Source organism: Anopheles gambiae, chromosome 2 (genome assembly GCF_943734735.2).
Source record: "Anopheles gambiae chromosome 2, idAnoGambNW_F1_1, whole genome shotgun sequence".
Taxonomy (NCBI): Eukaryota; Metazoa; Arthropoda; class Insecta; order Diptera; family Culicidae; genus Anopheles; species Anopheles gambiae.
In genome coordinates this window covers 49130124-49140855 of record NC_064601.1, presented here as the reverse complement: position 1 = coordinate 49140855, position 10732 = coordinate 49130124, and the positions used below count along the sequence as shown (strand labels likewise).

At 41.9% G+C, this 10732-nt stretch overlaps 2 protein-coding genes across 2 annotated transcripts; one reads left to right on the top strand and one right to left on the bottom strand.

Annotated features, from left to right (window-relative positions):
* Positions 1–848: 848 nt before the first annotated feature.
* LOC1273945 (uncharacterized) lies at positions 849–2733 on the bottom strand. The gene is made up of 3 exons (XM_312999.5): positions 2177–2733; positions 1716–2090; positions 849–1642 (listed from the first exon to the last, which is right to left on the bottom strand). Exons 1-3 carry the CDS (start codon positions 2517–2519, stop codon positions 1506–1508), a joined length of 855 nt encoding a protein of 284 aa, XP_312999.5. The 5' UTR covers positions 2520–2733; the 3' UTR covers positions 849–1505.
* Positions 2734–8488: 5755 nt separating this feature from the next.
* Positions 8489–10478, top strand: LOC1273944 (golgin subfamily A member 7). Its single transcript, XM_312998.5, has 3 exons — positions 8489–8941; positions 9018–9170; positions 9239–10478. Exons 1-3 carry the CDS (start codon positions 8801–8803, stop codon positions 9377–9379), a joined length of 435 nt encoding a protein of 144 aa, XP_312998.4. The 5' UTR covers positions 8489–8800; the 3' UTR covers positions 9380–10478.
* Positions 10479–10732: the final 254 nt, after the last annotated feature.

Genomic DNA, 10732 nt, shown 5'->3' with positions numbered 1-10732 from the left:
ACAACAATCGAAAGTCCACGACCCCAGCAAGTTTGAGGGACTTCAAGCAGGAGGGGTTAATAGATCAAGCCATTTTTTCCACCATGTCAAAATTTTAATTTCTGATCGTTGTAATCCCATAGAATCTCTCATCTATTCCTAAACGATGTCATATCAATTTCGCTTTTTATTGTTGATTAAAGTGGTCCAAGTCGAAGCAAGATATTGGGTTTCGTGAAGTGCCCAATCAGCATGGAGCGTGTAATAGCAAATCCGGTGTCCATCTTTCCTTACCACATAGTGTCCGTTTTTCCCACTTTAGTGTCAGGATATATATACCACCAGAAAACAATATTTTTTATTGCTTTGATTCTCGGCCTTTCGCCAGATTTTTGCTTAATAATCATGAAAACACTTTCGTGTAATAAAACTTCCGAAAAAATTGTTCTCAGTTTGGATGCTGCATTGTCCGTCTTTACCTAGCATTAACCTTCGTTATAAATTAAATATAAATCAAATAATGCGTCTCTACAATCAAGCCACACTAGAGCATTTCTCGAAACGAAGTAACTGGTTAACTACACAGCGTTGTGCAGGCCTGTCAAAGAATTTAATGCAAACGACCATCAAAGTGTTAACAAGAGCTGACGGACGCTGGATAAAAAGCCCTTAGTCAGGCTGTCGATGACCCTTCGTCCTTCGATGAGTATTAAGTGTCGGATATAAAATCGATAAAAAATGAGCCCATATTGTGTATCCTCCGGGAGAACACGACTACGATGGGTCTACCCGTTGCAGACAAGGGTCGCAAGCAGGAGCTTAAAGCAGAACGGTAGAACCCGGAGCAGCAAATAAAAACGTCCATCAAGTTTGGTTGTATTTTCACACGATTTATTCACCGCATCCGTGTTAAGTTTTTTTGTTTTATTCTATCTACGTGGGCTAACCAGACGCAGGACACTGTCACCCGTATCCTTCAGCATGGCTAGCCTTCTTCTCTTCTCCTATCAAGAGCATGAGCGTGGGAATCTTATCCTGGGCCTAGGTTTACTATGGGCTGCAATGCCACACAAACGAACAAATAAATAATTCAATAAATAATTAAATCAACAAATAAATACATTAATCATCAAATTACCACTAGCCCCCGAGGAACGAGCAGAGGAATAAAATGTGTGCAGGCAAGCTCTTGATAAGAGGGAAACATAAATTCCAGCTTGGTGCAAAAGCGTGAAAATGAGCAGCCAACAGATGGAATACGAAGAGTGAAGAATGAAGTGAAAATTGAAAAAAAGCTACAGATAAAGCAGAGGGTGCGTGCTTAAGCAGGAAAAATGAAGCATCAGATAGGGAATGACGTGTTTGGCAAAAGAAAAGAACAATGCTACGGACAGAGGGCGAGAGAGAGAGAGAGGCGAAAATGTGCTGTCAAGATGGAAGCAGGACTAGAGTAGCCAGGGTGGGGAAAGGTTGAGGCTCGAACCGTCAGCAGGGTTTACACTATGGAACGGGTAGCGCTGAATGTTCTAGATCTTATGATTATCGATGGCATCGAGGAAGCTGTATCCGCTGTACGCTCGGTTGCTGGCCCAATCCTTGCTGTACGCATTGTACGGGGAGGCCGAATAGGACGGGTACGCACCGTACGAGGCATAGGACAGTTCTGAAAGTAGAGCAGAATGTGTAAGGTCAGCCTTGCTGTCTTAATGTTTTGCTTGGTGGGCTTTTCAACCAACCGGGACTAGATTCGCTCGAGATGTGGGAATGGGCGTGAATGACGTGCGGCTGTATCTTGCAGATATTCGTGTTACGGAAGAAGTGGAACAGCAGCAGCCCACCGGCAATCAGCAGCACCTGGATGAGTCCCACACCGAGCAGGATCGGCTTTAGGAGCAGCTTCAGATGCACCAGCTTCAGCATGACGGCGAGCGGAAGGATCAGGCTCCATTTGCGCTGCTTCTGCTTCTTGCCACGGGCTTCAAAGTCATCGTCGGCCATGAAGCGAGCCCCACTCTCCGCTCCCATGCCCACCTGCACACCGTGGCTTGCGATGAAGGTGTTGAGTGATCGTTGCAGGAACTTGGCACCCTTGATGATCTCGCTATCGTACTCTGTACGGGATGGACAAGCAAGGGAAATTGCAAAACATAACGATGGTTGTTTCATTTCACTTTTCACCCATCACAACGACACTTACGGCTTATTTGGCGCGCCTCCGGGAACACATCGTCCTCCTTCGGTTCGTTCAGCCGCACGAGCTTCAGCCCACCGGTGGTCTCGACGGCCTGGTTCTCCGAGGCGAACCAATTCATACGCCCGGTAGCGAACGACCAAAGGTAACGCGAGAAGCGATACTTGAAGCAGGACAGCAGCCGCTTGGACTTGTAACACTCGGACTGAGTGTTGAGCACGTAGTCGTCCAGTTTGGTTGGAGTAGTGCCGGCACCGGACGGACCGGGATCAGGCTCACCGACTGCGCCTTGACAAACCAGGGCCAACAGCAGCACACCGACCGCGACTGCACCATATCCTAGCGACATTTTTGGCTTTTTGAATGGATTTCACAGTACAATCACAGCAACACTGCACTGTTCACTTCTCTGCTGTAGGACACGGGAACCTCGTACGCACACACACACGCTCGCACACACCCCGTACAGAGGTTTATTGAACACACGCGTTGGAGCACTGCTGCTTGTTCGATGTGTTCACGAGGCGCTGCTGATTGATGCACTGTGACTGCTGCTATCCAAGGCCATCGGTTTTATACTACCAGCACCCGTCTGCAGCGATTTTTCCAGGTCAGTCCACCGGTTCAAACCCGCCCAGCAGCTAGATCGGGTCTCGCGCCAAGCGATCCTCGTGCCACGATCACGCGTATCACTTTCCCGGATCTAATTGTTCCCGTCCTGGTGCGCTTCCTCCGGGCGTAAATGGCGGGGTGGCCCTTACCATTTCACTATCAATCGTGGCGCCCCGGCCAGCGAAACGCATCATTACTCCGTTATGCTATGCACCCATGTGCTCAACGATGAATAGTGTGTATTTTTCGCGCCCATTCCATTGATGAGACTGGCTATCGTACGTGGATTGTTCCGCAGCCTGTCTGTATGAATGAAGCTATGCAAATGATGAAAATTTCACCTCGGCTAGTTTTTAGCATCGATGGAGAGAATTATTTTTGTGTTGTCGTATGAGCACGATCAACTTCAAAGTGAACAGTTTCTACCCAGTATAACAAGAGCAACTTGTAAAATGGAGAGACCAAAACGAGAAAAAGCGTTGCTTCATGTTTACAATGGGATACTTACAACAAATTCTTCCCAACAGCATTATTCGTAGAAATTGAAAAAGGCAATGCATGCAATAGAATTGAATTCAATACCAATGAATCTATCATTCACCTCAGCGCATTCGATAGTCGGGGAAAGAATGTTTATCGGGAACTTTTATTTCGCTTTTCCGGGATTTTCTGTTTTCACCATGAAACTATGCGAACAATGCTGATGATTTTTTAATCATCTAGCAACAAGATGAATGTTCTGAATGAAACGAAATCAACAAAAATGTCAGACGCATTCAAGCACATTCGATTAAAATTGCATAGAAAATAAGTTTTTTGCGTCAAACATTCATTACACGAACAAACACTATTCACAGGAAAACAACAAAATTAAGGTCTTTATTAACCAAACTAGAAACGAGAAAACTTACCGAAAAAATATGCTGAAGATTATACCAATATGAGTAGAATAAACAGAACAAAACCGATACATTATATCACAAACCATGCGTGTGCTTTCTGAGCCCAAGTATTACAATACTGTTTTAGGTAATGTTAGCAGTGAAACTATTATTGCTATAATTATAATTATTTCATGAGGTTGTTCTAGCATTGTGAACGATTTTAACTCGATTTCCCAATAATCTATATAAGTGCTCCCCAACCTTTTTAGGATTGCGGATCACTTGGCTTTGAAAATACATTTGCCGCGGCCTACATCAATTGAGGGCATGTATTTTATACACTCAGTTTAAAGTATTTAATCAAAAATAGGTTTTAATCTGATTCTAGACGTGCATTTTGAAAATGCAATTTTAAGGGATTATGATTTGGGGAAAAAATGATGATGATTGTGGGAAAAAATGAACGTTAACATTATTGTAACATACTTTTCTATTTAAAAAAAAGCAAATTTTTCGCGGACCACTTCTATTAATGCCACGGACCACAGGTTGGAGACCACTGATCAATATCATCAGACTTTTAAATGACGTATCGACGCATCCGTTTCTTATTTGGCACAATAGCCATAGTCGAACATGCGTTTGAACATGCATTTTGAGCACGTTTTACGAGACAATTGCAAGACACGTAATAATTGATTCAATAATTCAATTAAAAAAACATGAATACAGGAAACATGAAAAATGTACCATCGCCCAATGGTCTTTCGATGTGAGAAATCTATATGGGTTATTTTTCCATATAGTGTATCCTCTTATAGAAAGACATTATCGCGTAGATCGATACGTCAAGAAAAATATAAGAAAGTAAAAACACACTTTTTCAAAACCATTATGGTTTTAATTTTAAATTTTTATTAAATATTATTAAAATTCTCAAAGCTGTTCATTTCTTTCATTTATTATCGAAACTTCGAACAGTAACACTATTGCAGATTGATATGTGTATGAAATTCAACGCCTTAGCCAGGTGGGATTAATACTTCATTAGACGTGATATAAATTCCCCATCATGATCGCAATACGTCATACGGAGGGAAACGGAGCCATTTCATACCGTTTGCCGTATTGAGATAAAATAAAACCAGAGACCGTGTATTTTTACCCCATTTCTATCTACCAAACCCATAACAGGATGCCACTTCAAAGAAAATGTACAAGCAATTTGAACACATTGAAATTTAGGGTGATGTTTATGTACGAACACACACACACACACTCACACATTATCCGTTTATCTGCAGGATGGGCACATTTGGTCAAATTTAGCTGGCCATATCGTTAGCAACACTCAATCGTTTGCGGGGCAGGGTGTTAATTATTTACTTTAGAGTAAGGTCGAAAAATTTATGACCCACTCATACCGGGAAGCTAGCAAAGTCGAGTGGGTGTAAAGATTATGAATTTCTACGTGCTTCTTACAGGGTTTCCAGTTTAGTTTACCATATTGGTAGACATTTACGCGTATTTCATTTAAAAAAATCATAATTTAATACATTACTTTCAATGTATTATTTTACCATTCCATCCTGTAACGGCAGCTTGTTAGTAACGAAATTATCGTAAGTATGTTTACATATAAAGAGGTAACCCCTGTATCGTGCGATGTTCATATTTTGCCCGTCCGAGTTTAAGAGTCACGTAAAAGATATTCTTTCTAGGAAAAGTGTGAGAATGAAAATTGCCACACTTAAGCGTACAGTCGTCAATGCTCGAGCCAATCAATCCAGAATTCCAGATCTCGGTTTAGGTGTAAAGTGTGTTACGGGAATCGACATTAAAACCATCTTCGCTCCACATTAGCCTCGGGTGAGATAGAACGTTCGGCAGATGGTTGATCAATATGAGGTGTGTTTTTTTTAATTATGCAAAGATGATAGTTTATAAGGGTAACTGGTTTTTCATCTTCTTGGCCATTCTCTCGTGACCGGGATCATCGTACCGGGCGGTGAAAGTGGCCTGCTAAAATGAAAACTTTCATTCAAACGAGCACTACAGCCACCTCCTGGGTCTTATAGATTAGCTCATTGTGTTGGTGTGTGGAAGGAATAGGCGGTTGCGATCGAACTAGGGACGATAGGTATAATCGTTCATTTGTTCTTATCGTGTATTTTCATAGTCTTCTTGGCATGCGATTGGCAATCAAAACCAATTCGAATTGGACGTAAAGTTGTTTTTGGTATTGGATTGTTTGGATGATTGTTCATCTACTCAACTCTTTTTTAGTTCATTGTTTTTTAGGGTAACCTTTTATGTGTTTCCAAAGCTATGTTTTATAGAACATATCTAGTTGTACAAAAAATAAACCCATTACTCTGTTCCGCTCATCGCTCATCATCATCAGACAGGCGAAGCATCTTTCAACGTGCACGCAAGATTTTGCGCTGGAATGCTAATCACCGGCGACAGTGGCAATAAACACACATACACACACACGTACGCGTGACAAGCGCACACGCCCTTAGCCGTGGCGGTCAGTGTCCCAATCACCGCCTGATCTAGTTCGCGGTTCCGCCTCGTCCAGCCGCCGTGCATACATGAGCATACGTGCAGTCAACACGGCTGCAATTATGTTTCATCTGACACTTGTACGATCGATACCGGAACGCCCTGCGCGGTGGCGAGTGAAAAAGACGCAAGCGGTCGGGCGAGGAGCGGAATGAACCCTCCTCTTTCATTCTGTTTTGCCGCGTTTCGCATAAGCCATGCTGAAGGGTCGTGACGACCCTGACCAGGACCTTGGACGCGATGATGGCGATGCTGGCTATGTGCGCCATTCGGTATCGTTATTAACCTCGGTGCGTCTGGTCGTTCGCGAGTGGAGAGCCTTCAGCATCGATGCTGTAATTAGCATAGTATCACTTTTTAATGAGATTAATTTAAATGAACCCAGACGCTGGGCCACTGCACTACACCACGACAGAAAGTGATTGTGGGAGCAAGGGATCCCGTTTGTTCCGGACGCTGAGCTGAATTAAGTGAAACCGGACATGATTACGGCGAGTAATTGTGGTCATCCGCTCCGATACTCCGATAGATTGATGGATCGATGGTAAAAGTGCGTGTTTTTATAAAGAAAAATGTTTTCACTTTGATTTGAATTTTAATAATGAAATGCTTGTGGGAGTACGGCAGCAAGATGTCCCGTATTGTGTTTCCTACATTGAACGGATCACTTTATAGAGTATGCTTACAGAGACAATATGAATATATGTATTAAAAAAATACCAATTATTTCGATTAAAAATCTCGTTACTCATATCTCGGGAAAATTCATTTCAGCACATCTACCCCCTCAAAGCAAAACTACTATAATTTCCTTCCACTCATTAGCTCGCCTCTACAGTTGTCGAAGATCAGAAAAAACAAACCAGGTTATGCGTTTGCACTCGATCCCGCAGCAAACAAACAAACAAGTGTCCTCATTGATTCAGTGAACCTTGCGCATGCAAAACAAAGTCAATTAGCTCAAAGGAAAGTCGATAAATGTATCGTCCCAGATGGTGCTCTTGAAGAATGTTTCAACTGCAAAAAAGGCAACTACCACGATAGTGCATTTCCGCCACCGGCAACCGGGGAGGGAGTTGGTGCATCTGCTTAAGGCAGAGAATTATGATCGGTAGTAATGTGCTTTTCATTAATTCAACCATCGCCTATCAATCGACAAGTGGTTAATGGATGGGAATTAACACCACTTGACACCGTTGGCAGCTGTTGCGATATAGTTCGATAGTACATAGTGTATATCAGCCGTATTTTTCTACAGCTTTTTTTCTGATGATGAAAAAAAAATTTGGTTGGAGTTGCACCTAGTATTTTTTTAAGTGAAATAATTGATTAGTCTTTAAGTTTCAACTGGAATTTCTGCAGCTTTTTGTGAAATTTCAACCCACATTTATTTTCTCTGACAAAAAATGTATTGGTTTAGTGATTGGCAATAATTTTAAATAAAAATAAAAATTGGCAATAAAAATGTTATAAAATATTTATATATTTTATTTAATGTATTCAAAATCAGAACAATCACTCATGTGAGTAAATATTTTTCTATCTATTTTTGTATTTTATTTTTTAAATTGTGATCTATTTTTCTAGTGTAAGTGATATGGATATCGCTATATATACGGATTAGCAAAAAAAAAATTGTTATATTTAGGATTTGAAACATTTCTTTGGTAACAAAACAAAAAAAAAGTTAATAAATTTACCTTACAGCTTGATTATTATTATGCTCCAGATCATCGCTGGTACAGTTTTTCTTTTAATTATAATTCGTATTCGGTTCTTTATTAGTGAAGTGTTCATAGATCAGTAGAAAAGTAAATTGGAACGTTGCTAAAAAAATGTAAACTCGAATAATTTCCTCTCTTAAAAAGAAACATTGGAAAAAATGCTACAAATTTTCCAGTAGGAAATTTTTATCGATGTATCTAACGGGCTTTTTCACCTAATTCAAATATTTTCGAGTTCAAACTGTCATCCGTTTCGTCGATTATTGCTCAAAGTATCTATCTGTCCTTTTTCTTCATTTAGGTAGATATTCTGGATATGGCACTACGGGCAAATCCAATTGGTTTGTCCTAGTTTGTGTGCTAAACAAAAATGCATCTGCCAATTTATAATTAATTCCATTACAGCCAATCACATTGTACAATTTTTTTTTTCTTTCTTGCATTATAATTTTTTTCAATTCAATTGTGAACTTTTGCTTTGGGACTATGGGAGCATGCTACTATGGTCATAATATTTATATTCTCATGTCAGTTGTCAAATATGACAACACGAAGACGAGAAAAAATAAAGAACGAAAAAAATCGAAAACATTATCATTTCGGTGGCAGAAATTTGATACTTTTTGCAATTTTTCCTCGACCGTACGGCTCAGCGCTGTTCTATATTGCCACTGCTAAATGTGTTAGCTAATTCGCTACACGGAAATCTACGTCGAGTGGTGACTGTGCAAGATTGTGTGCTGCATTTTGCGTACGTTCATGTAAACGACACAAAGGGAGAGCGTTCAGCAAAAACAACACAACGGGGGCACTAGCAACTAACCCGCGAGCTAGCATCCGCTATGGCCAATGTACGAATGTCCCAGCCGGGCACACCGGCCACCACCCAGCCAAACTACATGAAAGTATTCATCCAGCGGGATTACAGCGAAGGCACGTCGGTCAAGTTCCAGAACCGTTTCCCCCCGGAGTTGGAGAGTAGGGTAAGACTGGTTGGAGTGTTGTTGATACCTGAACCTCTCAGCATGGCTCATTTGGCGCTGACGCTTTTCCTTGCAGATCGATAGACACACTTTCGAGAGCACCATGAACAAACTGAACGAATATTTCGCGGAGGCGGAGAAAGGCTCCTGCAGCACGTACTGCGAGGGCTGTCTGGCCTGTATCACGGCGTACTTGATCTACATTTGCACGGAAACGCACTACGAAAAGGTGAGCAACGGCGATGACGACTCGTTCGCAGTGTCTGTGTAAACGTTGGGTTAATGTTCCACTTGCAGTGTCTCCGGAAGGTGTCGAAATATATTGCGATGCAGAACGAGCGGGTGTACAATCCAAAGGGACTACAGATCACGGACCCAGTGTATCGCGGGCTGCGCGTAATAGAAATTTCCATACTGGACCGGCCGGGGCGTACGTGACTGCCGCTGTCCCATTCAACGGAGGAGTTTTTCATGTAGGAAGGTGTCGCCCATGCGTAGCCCAACGTGTCCTCCGGCGAATAAGCAGGAAACGCAGCATTAGCGTGCAGCAATCGTATGGAAACTTAAAGATAAAACAAAACTTCCAATCGACGATACAGTGCGGGGCGGGACAGCGTACCCTTGCGGTATGCAATCCAGGACTTCCCCTCATCGGTAGGACCGCGACAGGACAGACACGCCAGACACAAGGACACGTATACGCAAAACGAACACATATTTCAGGTACGACTTCTTCGACTGCCCCATAGAGACACATTATTCCTGTAGAGAACGTCTACGAAATAGACAACGATACGCTCGAGAAGATTTCTGTGCTCAGCGTCAGCGGGACGAACATGAACATGTTGAATATATTTAAAAGTAGTGAACCTTTTTATCGTATCAAAAATATCGCCAACGCGGTCAGCGCTATTCCCCTTTTGCACGATGATCCGCACTGATCGGCGCTGACGTGCACTGATCGGGAGCCGTCGGTTGTTTGAAGGGCATTAAATGTGCAATCGACGTCGAAAGACGATTTGCTCCAACGATTAGCGATATCATCACAAGCATTCCTATTCCAACACAGGCCCCTCTCACCTTTCTAATGTATAGTAAGCCAGAACAATGGAGAGTGAACTGCGGGGATGGGATGTGCATAACGACAAAAGTGCTCTCTCTTTCTGTATCTATCTATCTACCAATTTTACTACATCAATTTTTCGCCACACCTTGGAAACACACGAGGGCCAACGCATGAACGACCGACAACGTTGGGCGAAGGCAATCGTCCGGGCACTAAAACATAACGAATGGCTGCAGCTGTACCCGTTAGTGTATTGACAAGCGATTATTTTTAATATGTTAGTTCGTTCCGTTTAGGGTGATCCCGTTTCTTGAACTGTTTTGCATCACCGACATCTCATGCACTGGTGTCGATGATGGTGGGATAGATCGGTGAGTGAAAGAACGAGTGCAACGTTAAATAGTGGGATGCATTTGTGCGGGAGCTAATAATAAATGAGACGAAAGAGATGGTTCTATATTTATCTGTAAATAACAACCCAACTTGATTAATTAGTGTCTACTGATTGAGAAAAGCATTGTTGGAAAGTTCACTGTCAAATGATTGTTTAAATTGCTTTAATTTAAGTAATTGTTTTAATTCTAAGCCTTTAATCTTCTTTTGATATTCAAATTTTAAATATACTACTAGTCATCAACCATAGCTAGGTTAAGGAAAATTCAAATCATCACCCTTCCATCTTTCACGCAGGCAAACAAATGATCTATCGTGCGCTTAGTTAAAAG

Excerpts from the sequence above, each read along its gene's own strand:
- LOC1273944 (XM_312998.5), top strand. The coding sequence starts at position 8,801 with ATGGCCAATGTACGAATGTCCCAGCCGGGCACACCGGCCACCACCCAG. Across the intron at positions 8,942-9,017 it reads CCCCGGAGTTGGAGAGTAGG|ATCGATAGACACACTTTCGA; the intron begins GTAAGACTGGTT and ends TTTTCCTTGCAG. Across the intron at positions 9,171-9,238 it reads CGGAAACGCACTACGAAAAG|TGTCTCCGGAAGGTGTCGAA; the intron begins GTGAGCAACGGC and ends TTCCACTTGCAG.
- LOC1273945 (XM_312999.5), bottom strand. The coding sequence starts at position 2,519 with ATGTCGCTAGGATATGGTGCAGTCGCGGTCGGTGTGCTGCTGTTGGCC. Across the intron at positions 2,091-2,176 it reads GGAGGCGCGCCAAATAAGCC|AGTACGATAGCGAGATCATC; the intron begins GTAAGTGTCGTT and ends CATCCCGTACAG. Across the intron at positions 1,643-1,715 it reads CTCGAGCGAATCTAGTCCCG|AACTGTCCTATGCCTCGTAC; the intron begins GTTGGTTGAAAA and ends CTCTACTTTCAG.